The sequence below is a fragment of the Leptinotarsa decemlineata genome, unplaced genomic scaffold (genome assembly GCF_025532065.1).
Source record: "Leptinotarsa decemlineata unplaced genomic scaffold, Ldec_3_MD MMD2_tig00004307_RagTag_RagTag, whole genome shotgun sequence".
NCBI lineage: Eukaryota > Metazoa > Arthropoda > Insecta > Coleoptera > Chrysomelidae > Leptinotarsa > Leptinotarsa decemlineata.
In genome coordinates, this window is record NW_027412606.1 from 3582815 (window position 1) to 3608581 (window position 25767).

Genomic DNA, 25767 nt, shown 5'->3' on the forward strand with positions numbered 1-25767 from the left:
ACTTCTCCAGATAAGATAAATTCATCGATTATTGCCAAATAGAAAAAAATTGATTCAATCCTTATCTTACCCAGAAAATATCAAGTGATCATATTGATGATTCACACGTATTTGATGAACAAAAGTTTCTTTGTTGAACCATGAAATATACGTCACTTATCAATGAAAGCTAACGAAATAGAACTGATCTCAATAGTTGGGTTCACTGCAGCATTTTTATTTGGATGATGTCTACTGCATGAATCTAGAAAACCGAAGTAGAAGACTCAGTTTTTTTCAATACATTTTTACCCTCATAATCTCAACAGTATTGCCTCGTATATGTGATGAGGATTTGAACATAAATAGAATGGCTATATGATCGATATTACAAATCATGGTGGGTGAGCTTTCGCCGCAGGTGTCTAACGAATTGTCCGATGTTAGCCGTGTTCTGCAGGTTTTTTTTGTCCGACGTTTCGTCTGCTACTGTGGTAGGATTCATCAGAGGTGATGAAACGACGGTCGAAGTGCTCTACCACAGTAGAATACAGTGACGGTTCGTGCATTGGAGAACAGGGGAGGCTAAAGTCATAATGACTATATACACACAGAAAAGCCCGCACGGAGGCGCAAACATTTTTTGGGGTACCGCACCTATTTAAAGCAGAATACGTAATATTTGCATAAATGCAAACAAAAATCGTGTATTGCTGAAAATTATACGCATAAAACTGACCATTAAAAAGACAAAAACAAAGAAAAAGGGTTGTCTTTGAGTTATTCAATATTAATGAACTCTTCTCAGTCAATAAATAATACTTTTCTCTTCTAATATGACAGTTTTGTTAAAAATTGCTACAAATATTTTATAAGCACAAGTACTTAATTATGCTTATAAAAACAGGTCTAAAAGTAAATTTTATTGTCCAGCAAGAACCAATGGGGAGGTGAGAGTCGTGTCTTGCAGGAAAGGAAAGGAAAAATGGGGTAGGAAGGAAGGTTAAATCTGGTTTGTTTAAGTGAATTCACAAGGCAACCGCAAACTACTTTTAATTGGCGGTCATTCAAGTTCAATATAGTCTGCGAGGGTCCCGCATTTTAAAAGGTGATTTGAAAGGTGTATTTTGTAATTTTGGATAGGAAGGAAAAAAATATAAAAAGAAACTAAAAGTAAATATAACATTCATTCTCAAACGAAACGATATAGCTGTTGCTATATTTTGTTTGCTAGACAATTTTAATTTACAAGAGGAAAATATATGCTCCTTAGATTTAAAATGTCTTTCTGTAGAACGAGGTAAATTTTTTAAATCGGAGTATCCTATTTTAGACCATGTTTCGTATTCCGTTTGTACGGAAAATAAAACACAGGGCCAACAAAAAAATTTTTCTCGTTTAATGGAACCGGTTAACTAATCGCATTTATCGTACCAAATAATATTAAATTCTCGATTTTGTCGATTATCCGACGCTTTAATTGAAATCAAATTTGGTTGAGTCCTTCCCAGAGTTTTAGTAATGTAAAATTTATTATCATAGACGAAGACATTAAATTATTTGTCAGCAAACAATCGACTAATTCGTCAGATATTTTAATTTCGTCCAATATATCCATAATAAATGGAAAAAAAACTTACCGGAAAGTGAAAACCTGAAAACACCATGAAATTGAAAGAAAGCACTTTAAAAAAACATTAAAAATATTACCAAAAAGCACTGCTATAATACAATACTGCCTGTTTTATATACAAATAACAAATGTTATCAAGAAACACTAAAACGATTTACCGAAATATTTTTCAGCCCCGGTCCGTCAGTAAAAAACGAACGCAGTCGTACACTAACGGAGACCAACTGGAGGCTAGCCTCCTCTAACGCTACAATTTCTGCAGCTGAAATTACAAATCGGGATGTATGTCGCTGGTTGGATCGGTCTCGCGGAACTTGTGTTTTTCAAAACGGTCGGAGGCTTGGCTCCCTTGCAACGTATGGCATTTAATATTTCTGGTTGATTTTTTATTCGTTATTCGTTTATGGGCTCTGCGTTTGAGGTTTGTTGATCTAGGATACAGTGTGGTACGTACTACGTAGTGAGTGATAGTGTTTTTTCGGGCATATTATGTATTTATATTAAAAAATAATGGTGAAGTGATGATACCCAAGCATTTTTAGAAAAAAATAATCATAATTATTTGTCAATATCTTTCAATTTATTGCGATAAATAGCCTCAAGTTTTATGGGGAGGCTAAGCCTCCGTTGCTTCCTCTGATGAGCCGCTGCTGGCCTTTTGTAGAAAGGGCAAACACCTGTGTTTTCCACTACAGTTTTTATATTTTTCAAACAAAACTCAAACAAAAAGGACGATGAAATAGCTATTTATGATATGAGCGTTAAAAGTAAGGTTTTATTTTTGTACAAAAATGATTTTTTGTACAACTGTCATTAAAAGTGACATTTTTAATGGTTGTCAAGAGTATTGAAAGATGATGTTTACAAAGTAGCGTGTTAAAAATATTTTTAATACAGTGTTGAATGTATTTTCAACCAACTAACAATAAATAAAACATAATAATTCAATTTCTTGAAGTGAAGAGGAAGATACTGTAACGCTGGAGCTAGCTGTTGGGATTATTCTTTCAGCAATAGCCTTTTCATAAGTAATATCTTTGTATATAGACTATATATACAATGGTAATATATTTATCGATATGACCCTCAGCTACTGTTGTAGACTTCCATCCTCCGTGCTTCTTAATATCCGTTATATTTGCTCCCGATTCTGCTAGCAAATAAGCAGAAGACCCTCTGAAACAGTGAACTTTATATTTCTTTAGTTCCGGGAGGTTCGAAAACTCAATGGTAAAGAGCATTTTCCCAAACGTGTTTATACCAATTGGGTTGGCACTACATTTATGATTTGAGTATTTCAGAAAAAAACGTTGATGGTTGATAACAGAAGGGCGTAATGCAGCGTATTTATTAAAATAGTCGATGTTTTTTCCCAACAATGCAAAAGGAACGACCTATTTTCATTTTTGTATTTGGAATTTTAACAAGCAACTATTTATCTATTAATTTAATGTCTTCATTATGAAAGCCTAAGATGTGTATAAAACAAGTAAATCGGACACACTCTATGTACAACTAATCTTATCTCTGCTCCACGATATATTGTTAGAATAGGAATATGATCCTTCAAAAGATAACTTTAAGAAGACAGGCATCAAGTTGCTTAACTGAATGGAGAAATCATATTGAACAAAATGTAAAAAAATATTGAGCAAAATGTAAAAATGTATTTCCAATTACCTGAATTGAATTGAATGAATTGAATTGGATTGAATTGAATATTAATAAATGGCACAGCTCTTCACGCCTGCAGGCTCCATATCTTTTGAAAACAGTAGCAACTTTTATCATCAAATATTTTTCAGCTGATGCCTCATTCATGAACCTCTGGACTTGTTCAAACGTAAGAGTTTTTGATTTTTTGGGCCTATAACTTTCATTTTTCCGCTTTAAGAATGATATTTCTTTGAAATATTTTCTTGTATTAACACCATTTTTAACAGCGCACTCGACTTTATCATTGAAAACTTGCTTCACGAAATTGAGTTTCATATTACTGATTCCTCTTCTAGATAGGCTAAGAAGACGGTTTCGCTGAAATTTCCTTCGACGTTTTTAAGTCTACACCAGCTGAGAAAATTAGATTATGCGATGTCGTACTGCTGAGCCGATTTTTTTGGTAACAATTCAATGGAAGCTATTGTTCTTCATTATGCAGGACATTAAACACCAGCAAAAACTTGAATTGTGACTTTAAATAAAACTCGTGCGATGTAAACAATACTGTTTATTGGTAACCAGGTGATTCGGCGTCAAAATGTGTTTTTATAGAAATATTAAATTTATTCATTTCATTATGAAAACAGGACAGTTGTACAAGAAACTTTGTATGATATTTTTGTTGAGAGTAAGTTTTATTTTGTTCGTGAAATAACATTCACAAAATAAAACCTTACTTCTCATATCATAAATAGCTATTCTGCTGTTTCATTCTTGGACGATTCAGTATTTTTGAAGTTTCATTTCAAAGTTCCTAATGAATTTGAATTGGTATTCCAAACTTTAGTTGATTATGCTGCCAATGACCTTGACATGATTCAAAACTCTTTCGTTACAATAAGGATGTGTGAATGAATCTTCGGCTTCTCAGAGAAAGACAATTCGAGAGAATATTTGGAGCAAATATTAAATGAAACAAATACACATAGCTTAATATTTATTGAAACAAAACAATGATTCATTTTTTCTTCTTCTTGTCCTCATCTTTCAATAATAATTTAATCACATGTTCTTTCAACTCTTTCACTTCTTTTAGAATGTCTTCGTTGGTTTCTACCATCTTCAGTAATAGAGCTCTGTCTTTATTTCTGTTCAGATAAAATTTTTTAGTGAGGGTTGACACAAACATAGGCATTTGTTTCAGGTACTCGCCACTTTCAGAATGAAAGTAATAATTACCGCAAACACATTTTGTAGTCCTTACGATCAAACTGATAACGTCGTCACGTTTTCCATATGACAGGAAGTTTTTGCAGAGTTCTTGTACAAACCATGACCCCGTTAAAGGATTTCTGAATCCAACGTTTCCTGCAACATAATTTATCTGCAATGGTAGAAGCATGAGGCTAGAGTTTTTAGCATAAAAATGTACCTATGATTTTTATGAATTTTATATCTGTATGAAAGTTCATGCAAAACACAAAAATTCAATTGTTGCAAGTGCGCACGGCTACTATGCGCACTTGCAACAACAGCTCTAGAAATATCAGTCATCAATTACACAATCGAAATTTTTAAAACGAGTAATGCTTCTGGAAAAATAGATGATAGTGATTAGTATCTAAGAAGTAAGTGGACCCCACCAAAAGTCGGTGAAGTAGCAAATGCAGCTTCAATAAATATTACCTACAAGGGGGGCCCAAAAGTACCCAGCCTGACCTAGAGATGACAGTAGTTGTTTGAAAAATATCAGTGTATTAGAAAGTACACAAACTTTTAGTAATGCAGACGTATGGTCAGTTTTAACCAGTTGGTTTCGTCCTGTCAAATATGATTCCATCCACTTCAGGACAATGTCTCTTATACCATAGTGAGAGAGTTACTGCAGAAACTCTCTCACTATGGTATAAGAAACGTGGCCCCGAAGCGGATGGAATCATGTTTGACAGGACGAGACCAAATGGTTCAAACTTACCATACATCCGGATTACTAAAAGTTAATTGGGGAGTACCCTAAGGATCAGTTTTAGGCCCATATATATTTCTTCTGTATATAAATGATCTTCCCTTCCCTGGCCCCTTCACTTTATTTGCTGACGACACTACCATTCTATGGCACTCTGGAGATGTGAATTTGCTTCGAAAATATATTACAAGAAACCTACAAAAAAACAATCGTGGTGCAATGAAAGTTTTCTATGCTCGAATTTCAATGAAACAAAATTTCTTACAATGATATGTCTTTTTCCGGATATAGAATTATGTGCTGACTCTATATCATCTGACAACAATATGAAATTCTTAACATAGATACCAATTTGAAATTCACAAATCATATTAACATGCTGAACAAAAAGTTATCAACCGGCCGTTTTGCCCTCAGGGCTACAGCTGAAGAGTTAGGTTATGCTGCGGCAAAAAAAAAAACTCCTTGAGAGTGTATTTTTCTGCAAAAGTGAAGGGGGCGGTATTTGTGCCAAATAAATAGGTTGAGTTCCTGCAAACCTCTTTTCCTGAAACACGGAATACTGACACTATCTTCAATCTACGTTTCAGAAGCTAGAAGCTGCATGTCTCATTTACAAGAATAAATCTTTATATGAAAATAACAATCGCACTGGGCGGTATGCAATGAATTTATCATTAATCATCCCTAAATCCACACTGATAAAAGACTCAATAATGTACGTCGGTGTTGAAATGTATAATAAACTTCCTGAAGATATGAAGAACATGGATTCTCTTGAAACTTTTGGAAAAAATTTACATGAAAGACTGGCATCTAAAACCTATTACAATCTGACATAATATTTTAATGACGAAACGATATTTAGTGTCTCCCAAATAAAATATTTTTTTGTTTTTGCATGCAAAAAGGCAAACTGCCTAAAAATTGAATGTATGAAATAATAGAAAAAGTAGAATATAAATTTAATTACTAAAATATAGAATGAGAGAGAGGACAAGTAAGTAAGAACTGAATTGAAATGGCCCCCAACTAGCTGAATATACTGAAACTGGTATAATAATGGAAAGAATCAAATGTTCTATAGTTTCGGCTTCTAATATGTGTAAATTCATTTTAATTTCGTGTGTAGGGTGAAAATGATGATTCACAATCTACACTTAACACCTGAATTCCATGCTAGAAACTGTTTCGAAACACTGTGTCATCTTCTGAGCTAGTTGTAACTAACCTAGGTATAAGATGTAACCTCCTTAAATACTGAAAGTTGGTGTTGACATTGGTAGGTAGATGAAGGTATCAAGGGGCATTTGGAAAATTACTAATAATATTATTGTTAATTGAACAATTATAAATATATATCTGATCATTCGGAATAATGTTGTTTTTATTGGCAAGATGTTTTTTTTTAATTGAATAGATTCAAGTGTATTCAATTCCAGACTTTTTGGTTGAATGTGTAGAATTTCCGGATTTTGTGTGTAATTGTGTGTATAACTTCTCAAATGTTCCTCAAATCTCTGGTTGAAACTACGGCCAGTCTGGCCTATATAGAAGACTTTGCAGTTTTTGTACGTGAACGTATAGGTACCAGATTTTTTGAATTTGTCCCGTGCTGGCTTGGAAATATTCATGAATGGAAAAATTGTTATTTGTCTTGAATGCTACATTTATGCTTTGTTTGGTCGGTCGGTAGCCAAGCGGTTCGAAGTGGGTTATTTGTTCACTCACTCGAATTGACTGCCGTGTTGGTCGGTGGTTCAAGCCCTAGTCTGAACGATCGATCTTCACTTGCTATCGTCCAACCCGTGTTAGGAATCACACGTTAAAAGGTAAGACCTCGTTAATCCTTAGCTCGCACAAGTTTCAACTTCTGAGGGTTGTCGTTCGTAGGGGTGCGACAGCTGGTTAACGGAAAAACAGATTTTTTTTTCCTAAAGGAGAACTAGAAATTTTGTTTGTAGAATAGCTGAGATGGTCAAAAAGATGGTCATTATTGATAAATTGATGGATGTAGTCGTTACTACGTGGTAGGAAATCCTAATGAATAAAAGAAAAATGAAACTTTCTGTTTTTTACCACTTTTATTTGTAACTAACGTTACTGCAGTTTCGTCCTATACGGATGTGAGTTTATTGTACAAGTTTGGAAATGTCCGTATAGAACGAAACTGCAGTTACGTTAGTTACAAATAAAAGTGGTAGAAAACATAGAAAGTTTCATTTTTCTTTTCTTCATTATGGTCATTATTGTTTTTTGATTTGAGGGTGGAATAAATTCAGGGTGTTACGGTTTTGTTTTAGTACTTTGTCACCGTTAGATGTTTTACATACATTGTTGACGGCAATCTGATTGATATTGTTCAATTCTTTTTGGAAATTTGACTAGTTTTGCGTGATATTTATGAGTCTCTGTATCATATGGTACCTAGTTGTATGCTGCAAGTTTATGAGAGTATGGGTGCAAAAAGTGATTGTGAATTGTGGAAGAATCATAAGTGATATAATTTGTTAGTTGGTAATCAGTTTTGGTAATCAGTTGTTATATGACAAGATAAAATGAATTGCGAAGATAATGAAGCTGGATGAAACCAAAAATAGGTTAAATACGATAACCAAGTCGTCGATAGTTTCTACACAATGGTCTAGAACCACTAGTGGTTAGATATCTCAACATAATATATGCGGTAACTGTACGGTTTTTTCTTGATGTTGGAAACATTCAGTGGCTACCTACCTTCAAGCGTACAGTATACTATCAACATGTCTGACCCCAAATGACTCGTCGAAAATGTATTAACAGGTAAGGAAGCAGTTGACTCAGAATGCGGCAAAGAATTAGATGCTCCAGTTGTCGTGAAGTCGTTACCTTTACATGCCTGGAACAAACAAAAACGATCTTGAAAAATAAGTTTTTCAGCTGAAGCCTATTGAATCTCGTCATCCACATGTTCCATTAGAATTTTGTTTCATTCTAAAAGTCGAAAAAAGAGGCGTCTGCTCCACACGTTGGAGCCTTATAACCTACCTTGGTATTTAAGTTATTACCAAAAAGTAGTTCGACCCAGGCAAGTCGATTATGAATGAATGAATGAATGATTTATTGGTAGGAAGATCCTAATACACAAACATAATATACATAATATTTCATGTTATATAGGCACACATAGTAAGGATATAATACATATATACATATAGGTACACATAAATACATAAATATAAACCGAGTCACTTACTATCTATTCTATTGTGATACCTTTCATATGATTAGTAAAATCTTTTTTGAATTGAAACAGGTTTTTATTATTCTTCATATTTTGGGGAAGTTTGTTATATTCAATGAGGCCTTTATATAATAAAATATTCATGGAGTTTGATAAAATACATCGTGGCAGGTGAAAATTGTCATTTTGTCTAGTAGTGTAATTGTGAGTGGAATTTTTATAAATGATAAATTCTTCGAAATAAGAAGGTAGCATATGGTTGGTTATCTTAAAAATAAATATCATTGCTGACCTGTAATATACTTGCATAACGATTACATCCAAGAACCACCCTCATTCCTCTGTTCTGTAACTTTTGCAGAGACATACTTTTATTTTGGTTAAAACTGTATAACAGCGTACTGCAATAATCAAAATGGGGCTGTATTATTGTATTATATACGGTTATTTTCGCAATTGTAGAAAGGTGTTTCGAAATTCTAGTGAAGAAATATAGTTTTTTTGAAATCTTTTTAGTCATATAGTTATAGTGTGCACCAAAAGACATACTGTGGTCCAACATAAAACCTAAATATTTGAATTCTTTCACAAATTCAAGTTTCTGACCATCAGCATACAGGGAAAGAGTATTTATATTTATTTGTTTATATTTGTAAGAGGTTGTTAGAATCATAGCTTTCGTTTTTGAAGTATTTAATTCCATTTTATTTGCCGAAAAATAATTCTCAATTTGATTTAGAGTTGAGTTCATCTTTTCTATAGCTACTTTCAGGTCTTTGTGTGCTATAGATAGTAACGTGTCGTCAGCAAATGAGTTGATAAAGTCACCAGTGTGGTATGTGTTTATGTAAATCAAAAACAACAAGGGTCCCAGTACACTTCCCTGGAGCACTCCGAACTTTGTAGTGACTGGAATGGATAATTCACTTTCAATCTTTGTGACTTGTTGTCGATCATTTAAATAATCTTTAAACCAATTTAGCACAACCCCTTTAATCCCAATTAAGTCTAATTTTTTTAAAAGGATATTCCTGTCAATTGTCTCGAATGCTCTTCGTAAATCAAGAAAAACTGCAACAACGTATTCTCCCTTATCAATTGATTGTATCCACTTGGTAACAGTCAGTTGTAGAGCGGTTTCACAGGAGAAATTCTTTCGAAATCCAGATTGGTTTGTTATTAGGTTATTGTTCTTGTTAATATATTTCATTAGTTGATCGTATACAGCCATTTCCAACAATTTCTCCATTCCCGACAGAGTATTAATGGGACGATATTCACTTGATTTATTTGTGTTTTGGAATTTTAGGTATCGGAACAACAGTACTGACTTTTAATGCATTAGAAAATTGTCCATATTGTTGGGAAATATTTACAAACTGCAATAGTACATGCCCAATAACAACAAAAATATATTTTATAAATTTAATATCGACAATTTCTGCCCCAGATTTGTTTTCCAAGTTGTTGATTATTTTAGCAAGGTCTGCTATCTTTAGCTGCTGAAATTCAGAAAAAGTAGACACTGCCTCATCACCCGTTTGTCAAACTGTATTAGCATTTATAGAGTCAACTATGGATTCGATACTAGTTTCGAAATAAAGATTGAAATTTTCAGCAATTTCACGAGTTTCCGTGCAAATTTTAATTGACCGTTTATTTCAAACTGGATGCCGTTACTGAAACTAGAGTTATTCGTTGTGTTTATCAGCGATTTTATGCTTTTCCACATGCCTCGTGGATTTCTCGTGTTCAAATCAATTTTATTATAATAGTACTCCTGTTTTTTTGTTTTGAGTAAATTTACTACATCATTCCTAAATTTTTTGTACCATTGCCAATCATCATCATTTTTGCTAATCTTAAAGGTCTTATATGCATCATCTCTTGCTTTAGCACAATTATGCATATCCTGGTCATATCATGGTAAACTATTTTTATGACAACGGTATGTTTTGAGAGGAGCAATGATATTAACAGTATTTTCTGTTTGGAAAATAAAATCACTATAAAATCGATTTACATCAACACAGTTTAATAAATAATTGTTGCTTATTAGTTCTTTGGTTATTGTATCCATATTTGTTCTGCCCAAATTTCGGTAGGAAATCAGAGTTTTTGAGTTACTCTTTATTCTATTAGACAAATTGACTGAAATCAAGGAATGATCAGTTAACTTTGGCACATGATGTACAATGGTTTGATTATCGAAATTACTAAGAACAAAATCAATCAAAGTAGTACTATTATTTGTAATTCTGGTACATTCATTTACGTGCTGACAAACGGGGCTGGACGTGGGTAAGGAAAATATGATTTTTTACAGTCGAAATAGATGGAGAATTAGTTAGCCCCAAGGCGCCAGTTGAACGGATTAAACAGGGAAGGGGAGCTTTTCCGAAGAATTTCTCCCATTACCAGATAAATATGCCTTGAAAGCTTTTTTCTACCACCAAAAAAATGAATGAAAGGTCTGACAGTGCTCGACGTGAATCTGTCATAGGTGATCTTATTATTGTTGTCCAAAAAACCTGAAAACATGTGTAATGGAATTCTCTATCGATATTTCAAGAATAGGAAATGAAAATATTGAATTGCTCAATTTGACTGACCTTAGATGTTTTTAGGTTTTCAACAGTCCCTTGCTAGAACCTTGCTTTTGTGTTGGCTTTACGATAAATATTAATCTGAATCGTTTTTAAATCCTGACCGTGAAAATCTCCTCGATTTTATTCACTCCTGCTTACTAGACAACCCACCATCTCAGCAATATGCTGATAAAATAACGAACCTACAGGGCGACTCTACTGATTCTTCTGAATTCAGAACTTTTAACCGTTACAACCTGAACTATCACATATCTACAACACTAATTCATACCGGGTGAAAGAACGAGCTTGGCATTGGGAATAGGGGCAAACATACACTGTGTCTCACAAGGTTTTGATCGTACTGTCTTCATACCTAATGAATTATGCCAAATTTTATCCTGAAATTAGCATTATCCAATATGTTGCTAGATGCAAATATCATTTGACTTTTATTGTAACCCAGAAATTCTTACAGAAATATGACGAAACATCCTCTTAGGTGCACAAAACAATGCTCTCCTTCCATGTAATACGCTCATGAATGGTTCCTCTCGCTTTGGAAGTGAATATGCAGGCAAACCCACATTACATTTGAGCTCTTTCCGTAAATAAGTCTATCTCACTTTCAGAAATATTACGGGAATGTGAAAGTTCCTCTACCGTTTCTAAGGATGATTTCAAACTACTAGAAGCGGTATACTGTAATCCCCATTTATGAATAGGAACCGGTTTCCCAACTCCAGAGATTAGATTAGATTGTCGGGGAGCTAGCTCATGGCCTGATTCACTGTGACTTTGTCAGATCTATTGTGATGCTCCTTGATTGTTAGAGCTCATTGTCTAGCTTGATCTCTTTGATAATACTCCATAGCCTTGACACTGACCCCTTCATATACCTGGCAGACTCTGGTTTCTCTTCCCTACATGTTGCGTGTCTCAGTCTTGATATCGCTTCGCATTCACAGAACACATGCAGTGGTGTTTCTTCCTGACAGAACCTGCATTTGCTTTCTTCTGTCAGACCCATGTTGCTCATATGTCTCCTGAGTCGGATATGCCCCGTTAGTAGACCCACCACTACCCTTCCAAACTTACGGTTATGGTTTAGCAGGTCTTCCAACTCCAGAGAAAGTGCTAACCAACACGTTTTGAATGACATCTGGAATCACATTTATTGCTAACTCTATACAAGATGCATGTACATTTTCCTCAAATTCAGTATGATATTACCTCATCAGTATCAGGTTTTTCAGGAATTTGAAAACGTTTAAGTCTTCCTGATGAAGAATTTAATCTCATTCAATAAAATTATAGATTTTGTCTGATACAGGACCTCTGAAACTAAGTATTGTTGATTGCAAACTGAAAAAAGTTTTATCAATGAATGCTTTTTCAGCTGCTTTATCTAACTCAATGTTTACTAACTGAGATACAACCGTTTCCTGTGATAATAATCTAGCCAATATGACACGTTTAGAAGTTAGGGTCTTCCTAGCAACTTTAACCGCACGAATAGGCAATGCATAATCAATTTCTTCCTCAGAAAGGTGTAACGGTTGTATTTTTAATTTTATGTAACAGAGAAGTAGCGAATTTTTCATAGAAAATCGTGGTTTTGTTATTTGCTGAAGTTTAAAAATTATATTACTTAGAAAAATTCTGTTCGCATTCACGCCAAATGCATATGTAGACATGTTGCTGATTTGCGAAGAGTGTCAGATAAATTCTCTTCACGCGACCCTTTTATGTAGAGAACGTTTTTATGGGGAAACCCCTCAGGTTACAAAACTTTAAATTCAAAAAATAAATTACTATAAAGATACTGTTGGCTGAGACTTTGATTGATTATAATGATCGTTTGTAAATTGATTCTTCGAAAGATATCAGAATCAAAGATATGAAATCTGGGAAGTCATAGAAATTGAAGTACACATAAACGTAGCCATCTTCTAGTTATTCAGCACAAATTCAACGAGATGAGCTGAATGTTATTTCAAAAAAACATCATCAACTCAAAGTACTGTTTCTCCTTTATGGAATGAGATTTTTTATAATGGATATTCTTATGGAAGTTTTGCGAAAAAGTTACTCATGCTCTTGAAATAGAAAAAAGTTAGGAGTAGTTTTTGAAAACATAAAAAATTGGTCTATCATGACCTTACCTGAAATATGAACATTTTCGGTTTATTGTTGAGGCTGACACATTTACTGAAAGGTCTCCATATCTCATGGGTTGCAATGGTACCATCTATAACATGTAGTCTACCAAATTCATCACCATGTGTCAAGAAGAAAACTATTAGACAGTTATATTCCTTAAGGTCCGAAGCCGCAACTGAAAAAATATCTCTCAATTTCAACAATAGTGAAAATGTTTCAACAGCCAATGTTTATATTATTGTAAATATTGTACTCGTACATAACGTATACTGTTAAAAAATGAGGAGGTCAATGTTCAAATTTCGCGGGCAACGTACTTTCAATCAGCGATTTTTTCTAATTTTTTTGTTTATACACTCGTTTCGAATATATTATTACAGTTTCAGCTGTTGAGTATATTCAGTTTGTTGGTTAGAGGTATAAAAATTAGAAATTTTTTGCGTGTTCGGCGATTTTCAGCTATCGAAAATATGGATAAAAAAATTGCATAAAATTTTGAGTAAAAAAAGTAATTGAGGGCCCATAAACACTTGAAATGTTGACAATGGTATACGATGATTGTACTTCGAGTCAGAGAAATGTTTACAAGTGATTGGGATAGGTTAAGTCCAATTGGAGTTGGTCTATTCGACCCTCCACCGCAACCCGGTGCTTCTTAACGAAGTCGATTAGTTTGTATGGTGAGTGGTCTTTCACGTCAAATGGTAAGACTACGTCTTTGCCGAACTTTTAAAACATGATTCGGTCCTTATCGGGGCAGGCACAAAGTATGTGCTCTGCTGTTTCATCATTTTCCGGCAGTTCGAGTCTCTGCATATGATGATTTATATGACAGTGACCTGTAAGGAGGCCTGCTAGATATCGTAGTTCATCCCAACTGTAGTCCAACAACTATTTGGTATCAAGCTTCGAAGGTTCACCGTTGGAATGAGCCATTCCTGGAAGATTCTGCCTGAAGTCCATAATTCTTTTTGCCATCCAGGTGTTGAATCTTTGTTTGACAATACCTAAAGCGATACCAATGACAGGTTCTGGTCCGATGAAGTTGGCTTGCAGCACACTTCTTTGCGAGGGAGTCAGCAGCCTCATTGCTTTCCTGGCAAGTATGGCCAGAAATTCAGACCAGAGAGAATCTGTTAAGTCGAGGCGAGTCGTTTTTGGCTATTTGTTACCAATTTAGAAGTTGCTCTGTAGGGACCAAGAGCTTATATTTTTAATGACTTGTGTATGAGGTTCAACGATTATGGACATACAGGATTGCTTATTTTTGCTATTTTGTTAGACACGTCACGTGGTCTCGTGACGTAACAGTGGTGACTCTGGATTGATTCGGTACTGCTCTTTCAAATTAAAATAAACAAATTTCAGGTAAATCCCTTATTAAAATATTATTTTTATATAAGATTAAATGCTTGATATAAATTGATTAATAATAAGTAAACATTTTTTTTTGTGGATGATAGAGCGAGCTATTTTGCTCTTTTTAAAAGTAAGAGGTTTCATCAGTTTTTTATTATTTTCGTGAAAACTGTAACTCCCACCAAAATTCTGTTATGAACTTTGTTTTAGATAATATTATTGTCTAAACATTTTTTTCCTAACTTTTCGTTCCATCTTTTATAATAAACACTTAATAATCAAAAATATATATAACAACTTTTTTTATTTATCTGAAGGAAAATACATGATACGGTTTTAATTTTCAATTGAAAAAATGAGAAATTTAGATAGAATAATTCAACTCTAACTTTGTTCCATAAATGATGGAATTGATAAATCTACAATTTGATATATTATAATACTACATTAGCGCAAAAAGGAACTACTTTATCCAACAAATATATTTGAATTAATTTTTTTGCATAAATGTAGAAAAATAAATTTAAAGGACAAATGTATTACTTTATTTAACTTTCCATTGTTTTTCAGAATTGTTTAAATTTTTTTAAGTGACCTATTTTCGTCAGCCTTTAAGTTATTATATTTCATTGTGATAATTGTTCTCAGTTTGCAAAATTCAAAAATAATATTTGAAGGAAAAACTTTTTGCATTTTTTTTTTAATTTACAAGGCAAAGGCAAACCTATAAAAAACCCTATTTATTTTAAGCAGTAAATTAATAGAATGAGTTTTTACTTAACATTTCATTTTCAAGGTCTCGTTCATAATCATTTCCTGAAAAATGTTTAGAATGAACAAATCCATTTTTGAGAGTGAATTTATCCCCTCTTTTGCAACGACGAATCCAGTCCTTTTGCAAAGTTGTAGAAATCATATACTTATCACATACTTAGCAAATATCACATCAGTAACACCACTTTTCTTTGAAGTCAACTGATTGCTTTTGCAAGCACAAATACGACCAGACATTCAAACTAAAAATTTCAAGGTTATTTAATGGTTAGATAATTATTGCTATTACTTACAAAAATGTGAATATTTTCAATTTTTACCTCAATTTAATTTAAAAATGTTCAATAATCAAAAAAAAGTTCCACAATGGCGAAAAACAAACCTTAAAACGAAAGAAAAGAACAGAGTCTTATATAGCGTCTACTCGTTACACCAGTTTAAAAAATGTCCAAAAGCACAAAAAAATACGACTTTCACAGTAACAAACTCAATGTTTCAGAAACCTAATTGGTATAGTTGAATAAAAATTTGATAAAAATATACAGAAACAATGTAAAACTGTCCGAAAATAATCCTCAAAAAATGTTAAAATAACACACAGTCTTATGGCAGCTACTGAAAGTGTTACCAGTGTTACGTCACATCTGCTCGGCGCTTGTTTAACGTGGCGATATATGTAAGTAAGCAATTCTGTATGTCCATAATCGTTGTATGAGGTTGGATTCTTCCAATCCCTCCGCACACAATTCAATAGTGTAATTTTCTGCTTGATTGAATAGATTCGTATAGGTTCCTAGGCAGGTTGATATCTCTGTCCTGGGTCTGAGACTTAAAACACTTGCACCGTAACCGGAAGGTGTTTTTAATCCATCTGTGAACCAACAACTATATGCTCTGACATCTCCCGGAGGATCCAGTCCTCTCTACTCAGGAACAGCACTTTATAAGGCAGTTCGTAGTTGACAGTTGGAGGCATAAAGTCAGAGGTCATTACCAGAATGCTGTAACTTCCAGTGTCATCCAACAGTCGTTGCACTCTGCATTAAATTGATTTGTGCAATTGGCAATGAGCACAAGTCTATATGCAGTCCATCTAGCCTCTCTCACCTGAAAAATGTGGAGAGGAGGTAGATTTGGAAGGTCCCACATGGCCGCTGACTGTGTGGTACTGATGGCGCCACTGATGGCCAGACAAGCCTGTCTTTGTAACTTTAGTCAGAAAAATTTTCACAAGTGGTGCAAGATTTTCACAGAAGGTCGAGAAGATGTGAATGACGAGGCTTGCCCTGGAAGCTCCAGCACATCGACAACTAATGAAAATGTTGAGAAAGTGGAAATAGTTATTTATGTATCAAGGGAATTAGGAGGGCCTTAATTACCGATGGCAAAGTTTGCGTCCCGAGGGCCTCTGGCCCGAGGGACAGCAATTGCCTGAGGTTATTAAGGCTCATTAATTCCCGTGGTACATAGATAATTTTATTTCTAACCGATTTCAATAAAATTTTGTTCATTTTTGAAACGGAAAAATGTACCAATTCATTACCTTCCCGGTATATTTGAATCAGGTACCGTTGATTATAGTAGAGTTTTCGGTTGTTGCTATGCTACTTGTTTATAAACAGAACTTTGTTATCAAGCTGTGTTTGCGGTGAAAACGTGTTTTCTACCCCAAATATAATGGAGGATATTTTGAAAAAAGCTGAACAAGCAAGAGAATCATTAATTCCATCGAAAAGTGAAGCCGTATACCAAAAAGAATACAAGATATATCTGGACTGGCTGACACGGAAAAATGTTATGCCAAAAGATGTCACTGAAACTGTATTTCTGGCATATTTTCAAGAACTGGTAAGGAATTTTCTATGTTTTTCGGTAGATTTGGTAGTAATTGTGTTTATTCGTTTCAGTCAGAAACGTATAGTCCGAATTCTTTATGGACTAAATGGTCAATGCTAAAATCGATGGTGATTATACATGAGAAACGAGATATCACCAAGTTCAATGAACTACAGGCTTTTTTGAAACGGAAGAGTAAGAGTTATAAGCCGAAAAAGTCTGCTGTTTTATCTCCTAAAGATGTTATCAGATTCCTAAAGGACGCTCCTAATGATATTCATCTATTGCATAAGGTAATTTTTTTCTTATTTTCCTTTTTGTGTGTATTTATTTCCTTTTTTTTGTTATAGGTTGTTTTGATTATGGGTTATTTTGGAGGATGCAGAAGTCAGGAACTTTTGAATATGAAGATATCGGATATAGAGGACCGGGATTCCGTTATGGTAGTGAACGTACCGGAAAGTAAAACTGGTGTATTGAAGAAATTTATAGTTGTGGATAAAAAAGAGTTCTCTGCTTTGCCTTTATTAAGACTTTATATGTCTTTGCGTCCTAAAGGTATTGAACGATTTTTTTTGAGCTTCCGACAAAATAAATGTACATCTCAGCCAATTGGAAAAAACATGTTTGGGAAAATCCCCAGCAAAATCGCAATGTATTTAGGATTGTCAAACTCATCTTCCTATACGGGACATTGCCTTCGTCGCACTTCTGCTACTGCTCTAGCCAATGCAGGAGCAACTATGACTAACTTAAAAAGACACGGAGGTTGGAAAAGTTACACGGTGGCGGAGGGGTATTTGGAGGATAGCATCGAATTGAGAAATAAAACGGCGCGTATGTTGTCTACTTTGTCATCAGAAGAGGCAGGTACCTCGACTGTAGTGAACAGAAGCTCCAGCCATACAAAAGAAGAAATTGTTTCCAGTGGCGGAAATAATTTTCAGGGAACATTTCAAAATTGTACATTTATTATTTGTAATGACGTGAATAAATAAAATATGGTTCAGTTTTCATTTCTATTTATTTTTACTTGTGAAAGGTAGAGGGAATTATAAAATTTATAATGTCCCAAGGGAGTTATGACCTTCTTTATTGATAGCGTAACTATGACGATATAAGCTTATAATATCCCGGTCAGAAATAAAAATTATAATAGAATCGCTGTTAGAGAAGTTGCTGAGGATGTCGGTATGTCGGTTGGCTCATACCATATAATTTTTTTGAAAATTTTGGACATGAAGCGTGTGGCAGTGAAGCTCTTTCAAAAATTGCTGAATTTCGTCCAAAAAGACCGTCGCATGAGCATCGTTCGGGAATTATTGAATGACGTCAAAGACCATCCAGATTTGCTTGAAAGGGTCTTAAGGGTGACTAATCAATTATGTAATTATGCCAAAGCCACCGTATTCGCCAGATTTGTCCCCTGTAACTTTCTCATGTTGCCAAGATTGAAAAGACTCATGAAAGGTGACGACTGAAATGATAAAAACTGAATCGTTGAGAGAGTTTAAGATCATACCAAAAAGTGCACATCAGGACTGCTTCGAGACCTGGAAAAAACGTTGGCACAAGTATATTATATCTGAGTAGGGAAAGAAATAGAAATTGATGAATTAACAAGTATTTTTTTACATACAGTGCTCGAATACTGTTCAGCACAATTCTGACAGTTTTCCGTTAGTGTCTCCCACAAGGTGTTCACATCAGCAAATCATTGCTTATTTAGCTTTTATGTTGCAAATATCTTTACAGAGACTCAAGGGTGGTAAGGTCGGGGAATCTTGGAGACCACAAAATACTGAAGAAGTGAGAGTATATGATGAATATATTCGCATCTATTTTTAAATTCATCATTTTCTTAAACCAAATTCAGTTGCAAAATTTCAGGAGAAAGTATAAACTGATCTTACCTTCACTCATTTTATTTCTTACTTCTTCCACTGTGAAGTCAGTCATGATGTTTTCAGGATCCACATTGAAACCTTGCCGTTGGAAGCAGATAACTATTTCGTTGACGTCTCTTCTGCTCCCTGTTCGCCTTTTTGATTCAGGATCATTGAACTTCTCTTGATTGAAAATTAAAATTAGTCCTGGCTCATGTCCGTTTCTAGGGTATTCGAATTTATCAATTGGCAGGTGTTTTCTTTCTTGAAACTTCCTCTTATCACCATTGATTACTGTAAATGAAATGATGTGAACGGAACGAATTCAATAAGAACTAACACGAAACACCAAACCTATATATTGTTTATTAATATTCTAATTATAGGAATATATGCTTTCATGAAACAAAATCCAGTAAAGTACCAGGCCAGATTTTGTCCTCTCTAATCAATAAGTATGTTCATTTCTAGAAGAATATTCTAATCTTCAGAAACGCAGTACCACCTCTCTTTTACTATCATTTCTTTCCTAGAAGAGAATATTCAATTCCATCAATAGTGGTAGTAAGTTTTTGAGTAAATCATCTTGCAAAATATCCGAAGCTAGCTAACCTCTCCGGCTCCGCACGGATGAAATACTCATACTAAATACAGGGTGATTCAAAAGTACTTTGACAAACTTCAGGAGGTGATTCCTCACAATATTCTAATATGAATTGTCCAAATAAATAAATGTCCGGAAACGCTTCGTTTCCAAGATACAGGATGTTGAAGTTTTATTTTCATTTTCGTTTTTTTCAAATAACTTTTGAAATACTGAACTAAATTAAACCAAACTTGGTAATAGGAGGTTTTTGAGGTGTCGAATTCGAACCTGATGTTCTTATTGCTCTTACTCGTAGGGGGCGCCACCTACACGTCTTTTTCTTTTTTTTAAGATTCATAACTTTTTTGGGCGTAGGTACTTCTAGCACATTTTTCAGTAAAAAAATCGATTCCTCTATCATATCTACATAAATAAGCTACCCTTGTTACTAGTCGCTGTAAGCAACCGTTTTCTAAATATTTGGACTCGAAAACTTCAAGTTGATTATTTGATAATCGATGAATGTTGAAGTTATTACGAATATTTTGCATTTTTCACAAGAATGCTTTGGAAATGAATTTGACGTTTGTGAGTAGTTTTGATAATTACATATTTTGTGACAGTTAGACGTTTTGTTGAAGTTTCCGTAATTAGATGTAGAAAACACTTATTTTGAAAAAATTGATTATTCAAACAATAATGCTCATTTAGCCGATATGCATTTCGTTTATGGCCTTGCGGATGGCAATGCGCTCGAAGCAAGACGTATTTACCAGGAGCGATTTCCTAATCGAGTACTGCCTTTAGCACCAACATTCGCTAGTTTCCACCAACGTTTGGCAGAAACAGGTAGCTTCAAGAGGGCAGCTGATATTATTGGAAGACCACGAGCAGTCCGAACCCCAGAATTGGAAGAAGCTGTTTTGAACGCTCTCGAGGAGAATCCAGAAACAAGCACAAGAGAAATTGCTAAAGCTGTCAATTCTACTCAGTCCACAGTTTGGAGAATTATCCACGATCAACAGTTTTATCCATACCTTATTCAAAGGGTACAAGCTCTTTTGCCACGAGACTTTCCCCAACGCATTACTATGTGTCAATGGTTTTTGAGAAAATTGGCTGGGAATCCTGAATATTTAAGATATGTACTCTTCACGGACGTGGCAAACTTCTCCCGAAATGCTATCACAAACTTTCATAACAACCATGTTTGGGCTCTCAAAAATCCGCACGCAGTATCAAATTTATATTAAAGGATGGGCGGCAATCATTGATAATTACTTGATAGGTCCTTTCTTTCTTCCGCTCCGACTGAATGGCGCAACTTACAGACACTTTTTAGAAAAAGAATTGCCGGGACTACTTCAGAATGTACCATTAGAAATTTGTACCCCCATGTGGTTTATGCATGATGGGGCTCCGGCCCATTTTAGCGTTGTAGCCAGGGAATTCCTTAACACAGTCTATCCAAATCGATGGATCGGTAGGGGTGTAGAAGAACCTAACCAGGCGTGGGCACTAAGGTCCCCAGATCTAAACCCGATAGATTTTTATTTTTGGGAACATTTGAAGTCACTAGTTTATAAGACTCTAGTAGTGAACGAGGAAGATCTGAGAAACCGAATAGTAGACGCCTGTGAAACAATAAGAAACACACCAATAATTTTTGAGCGGGTATGAGATTCAATGACTTGACGACTGACTACTTGTATCTTCGCTGAAGGTAGACACTTCCGACAATTTATTCGGATACAATTTACTTTCGTTTATTTAAGTTTATTGTACATATTCAAAATTTCCTGAAATAAAATGTTGACATTTCTTGCAAATTTCATTAAAACAAATGATTATGCACCCTTGATACAAAAATAACTATTTCGCTCAAGGATGTCATAAAGGAACGTACCCAACAGTAATGACCTCTTCAAACGAGTAAAACGTCAAATTCATTTCCAAAGCATTCTTGTGAAAAAAGCAAAATATTCGTAATAACTTCAACATGCATCGATTATCAAATAATCGACTTGAAGTTTTCAAATCCAAATATTTAGAAAATGGTTGCTTACAGCGACTAGTAACAAGGGTAGCTTATTTACGTAGATATGATAGAGGAATCGATTTTTTTACTGATAAATGTGCTAGAAGTATGCCCGAAATAGTTATGAATCTTTAAAAAAGAAAAGACGTGTAGGTGGCGCCCTCTACGAGAAAGAGCAATAAGAACATCAGGTTCGAATTCGACACCTCAAAAATCTCCTATTACCAAGTTTCGTTTAATTAAGTTCAGTATTTCAAAAGTTATTTGAAAAAAACGAAAATAAAAATAAAACTTCAACATCCTGTTTCTTGGAAACGAAGCGTTTCCAGACATTCATTTATTTGGACAATTCATATTAGAATATTGTGAGGAACCACCTCCTGAAGTTTATCAAAGTACTTTTGAATCACCCTGTATAAATACAGTGCATTTCTTTAAAGTCCCCCTCCCCTTTTATTTTTTGAAAGGGTCAACTCAAAAAATTGAAATTTAGGATAATGAAATTAATATATGAATACTTTATTTTGAAGTGGAATTGACAGAAACATTCAAAATAGCGACTGGGCGCAACCTGGGAAAAAAATTTTATGGAAAGGGGGGTCTTGTGACATATTATTTTGAAGATCCTGACGAATACTTTAGAACCCTAGAATATGAAGTAACCTACAACAAAATGGCGGAACATTTGATAATTTCCTGAAGACAAACACATTAATATCGATATTTTTAAAAATATTCCTTTTTATCTGCCATATGGAAATTCCAACACACCGATAAGAAAAATATCAGTAAGACACGAAAAATCATCGTTCAGTTAGAATATTCTCATTCAGTTTTCGGTTTTACTAGTAGAAAGGTACTACGTCAACAATCCCTAAAATGTTCAATTCTCATCCATTAGAAGAAAAAATTGAAGCGATTTTTATTCACAGTGCGACGCGTAACATTCACGAGACCGAAAGGATTTTCAATGCACGTTTTCCGAATCGACATATTTGTAGAAAATATTTGAAGGAACTTGTATCTAAATTGACAACTATCGATAGTGTACATAACAAAAAGCCCCCAGGAAATCCGTCCATTCCGGAAGAACAACAAGTGCAAATAATTGGTGACATGGCAGTAAATCCTGAACAGTCTACTTATTCCGTCGCGAATGTTTGTGAGGTGTCTCCTTCTACTGTATGGAGATTTTTGAAGAGGAATAGGTATCAGCCATATAAAATTAAAATGGTACACCAATTAATTGAAGATGACCCTGATCGAAGAACAGAATTTTGCAAAATCATGACGGAAACTATTGCAAGGTATCCTACCTATCTTTACAATATCGGTTTCAGTGACGAATGTACATTTTTCAAACGGTAATGTTCACAGACAAAATTGCCGTTATTGGAGTGACACCAACCCTCACGTTTTCCAGGAAACACATACCCAATATCCAGAAATATTAGAGAACCATATTCTAGGACCTCTGGGACCATATTCTAGGTAGGACCTCATCACTGAAATCATCGAAGTAAATCCTAATGAATTCGATATGAATATTGTATTCCAACAAAATGGAGCACCACCACATTACTCCAGACAAGTAAGAAACTATTTGGATACTATTTTTTCCGGTCGTTTGATTGGCCGTCGAGGTCCTACATAATGGCCAGCCCGCTCGCCAGATTTGACACCTTTGGACTTTTTTTTTGGAGGCTATTTGGAGCAAAAGGTGTACGAAACTGAAACTGCTTCAATGTTGGATATACGGCAGAGAATAATAAATATTAGTAGAGATATTGACGTTACTGTGTTCACAGTAGAAGAATTTCCAAAAGAGCCTATGAACATGAACTAGCTGTTCGCAAACAAGATCCAGCATCATCTCTCTTCAAACACCAACAGGAAACAGGTCACACAATAAGCTTTGAAAACACCAAGACCATTGCAACGGAGAAAAATCTCCAGGTCAGGATAATCCAGGAAGCAATCGAAATTGAAAATCGCCCCAACTGTCAACAAGCGAGATGATTCGCAGAGACTACCACCAATTGCGGACGACATATATATATATATATATATATATATATATATATATATATATATATATATATATATATATATATATATATATATATATATATATATATATATATATATATATATATATATATATATATATATATATATATATATATATGAATACAATACTGATTTATCAACTAGAAACACCTGAAGAGAGTAAACAAACTAAAAATAAAAAAAAAATGAAGGCAATAAAGGAAAAAATTAGCTAGGAGAGTACTTGAAAAAAACATAAGTCAGCCGTAGAGCTAATGAGTAAAAACATAGTTCAGGTGTATAACAAAAAAACATAATTCGGCTGACTAGAGTGTAAAAGTTTCTTCACATGGTTCTTAACTTGACCAATAGGTTCATAATAAATGTCAAGATTTTCACAGAGTTGATTGTAGAGTTTGCTTATTGTAACAACTGGTGACTTGAGTAATATGTTTGTTCTAGAATTTGGTAGATAAGAAGTCAGTTCATTCATAGAGTTAATTCGTGGAACATGAAAGTTGAAGTGAGAGAGTAGTTCGGGACAGTCAATCAGATTATTCACTAGTTTATAAATGGAATTTATAGAGTAGCAGGTTTTTCGGTTTTGAAGGGATAATAGATTAAATTTATTCAGTAGTATTCTGTTGTCGATGCCTTGTTCAGGGTAAACTCAATCTAGCTTGAAGCCTCTTTGTATGGACTCGATTTTGTTTATGTGCACATTATATGTATATGGGTGACCATATAAGGGAGGCATATTCTAGCCAAGATTTGACGTATGCATTGAAAAGAGTTGAAAAACTGTCTTCTGCTACGAACTTTCTAACAATTACGAAAGATGAGACCAAGATGAGCATTCGTTTGGCTGAGCATGTTATTGTTTCATAGTCTATGGAGAAACTGGGTCAAATGTGACACCAAGATCCCTTTGATGAGTGCTTATTTGAAAAGGTATGTTATTTATGCATGGATCATGAGAAATAACATTATGTTTGAGGGTGTATTTCGAGTATTTACATTTGTTTGTGTTGAGGGGAAGATTATTTTTGGTAAACCAAAGGTACAAAAAGTCTAGGTCTTTTTGTAAGATTAAGCAGTACCTACTCCTGTAATGTAATGGCAGAAAGATTTTCAAATTATCTGCAAAGAGTAAGAAATTACTAGAGAGATTATTTCCTATGTCGTTGATGAGAAGTCAGAACAAAAGAGGCGCTAAATTGCTTCCTTGAGCGGCACCACTGTTTGCAATGAATTGGAACTACTTGTGACTTTTATAATCTACGAATAGGATACGTTCAGTTAAGTATGAGCGGAAAAGGTTTAAGAGTTGAGAGTCGAATCCATATTGGTGAAATTTATTGTCAAACGCCTTCTTTTTAACCTTATCATATGTATATGTATTTATATGTATGTGTTGGTGATTTTTCGGAATAAAATCGATTATTATTATTATTATTCTCAGAAACTTACCGATAGGGACTCGACAGTTTCTTGAAGCGTCTGAATTCGGAGGGGGAGAAGATGGTGCGGGAATCACAGGAGTTGATACAGTTTGGAAAGGGTTAGCATCGGTTTCAGTTGCCATTTTTATTATCACCAAATTGTATTGAACTGGTGAATTCCAGAATTCTACTGGACTCACTACTTGTTCACTCACTACTTCAGAACGATTTACTTTGTGCATACGATGTATTTGAAAATGTGTCAATATCTTATCTTATCTGTTAATAATCAATGATAGATATGGGTGAATATTTCAGGTGGATTCTTTGTTTGGTAAAAAATAGTTCTGAAGGAGACTCCTTTCCTCTATTGTAATCAAGATATTTTTGATAAGAAAATCAATGATGATGACGTTGAATGAATCACAAACAATTTGCATTATGAGGCAAATACAAGGGTTGCCAGATCTAATCGAAAAATTGGTGTCGTGTGTAACGGATCCATCCGAAATAATTTCAGAAATGCTCATACAGTTCATCAAAACTTACACTAATTTCAAATTGTGATTCAGTACGAATGATACAC

General features: G+C 34.5%; 2 protein-coding genes across 2 annotated transcripts; one reads left to right on the forward strand and one right to left on the reverse strand.

Annotated features, from left to right (window-relative positions):
- Window positions 1–4255: 4255 nt before the first annotated feature.
- LOC111509868 (caspase-7) lies at window positions 4256–25426 on the reverse strand. The gene is made up of 5 exons (XM_074178781.1): window positions 25210–25426; window positions 19094–19360; window positions 13214–13386; window positions 7974–8115; window positions 4256–4639 (listed from the first exon to the last, which is right to left on the reverse strand). Exons 1-5 carry the CDS (start codon window positions 25421–25423, stop codon window positions 4290–4292), a joined length of 1146 nt encoding a protein of 381 aa, XP_074034882.1. The 5' UTR covers window positions 25424–25426; the 3' UTR covers window positions 4256–4289.
- On the forward strand, window positions 16945–18298 carry LOC141483864 (uncharacterized). The gene is made up of 3 exons (XM_074178782.1): window positions 16945–17192; window positions 17252–17473; window positions 17531–18298. Exons 1-3 carry the CDS (start codon window positions 17022–17024, stop codon window positions 18176–18178), a joined length of 1041 nt encoding a protein of 346 aa, XP_074034883.1. The 5' UTR covers window positions 16945–17021; the 3' UTR covers window positions 18179–18298.
- Window positions 25427–25767: the final 341 nt, after the last annotated feature.

Bases quoted from the DNA above. Each gene is read 5' to 3' on its own strand.
- LOC141483864 (XM_074178782.1), top strand. From the start codon at position 17,022: ATGGAGGATATTTTGAAAAAAGCTGAACAAGCAAGAGAATCATTAATT. The intron at 17,193-17,251 runs GTAAGGAATTTT...TATTCGTTTCAG, and splicing joins TGGCATATTTTCAAGAACTG to TCAGAAACGTATAGTCCGAA. The intron at 17,474-17,530 runs GTAATTTTTTTC...TTTTTGTTATAG, and splicing joins ATATTCATCTATTGCATAAG to GTTGTTTTGATTATGGGTTA.
- LOC111509868 (XM_074178781.1), bottom strand. From the start codon at position 25,423: ATGCACAAAGTAAATCGTTCTGAAGTAGTGAGTGAACAAGTAGTGAGT. The intron at 13,387-19,093 runs GTAAGATCAGTT...ATATTTTTTCAG, and splicing joins AAGAAATAAAATGAGTGAAG to TTGCGGCTTCGGACCTTAAG. The intron at 4,640-7,973 runs GTAGGTAGCCAC...ATTATGTTGCAG, and splicing joins AGTATACTGTACGCTTGAAG to GAAACGTTGGATTCAGAAAT.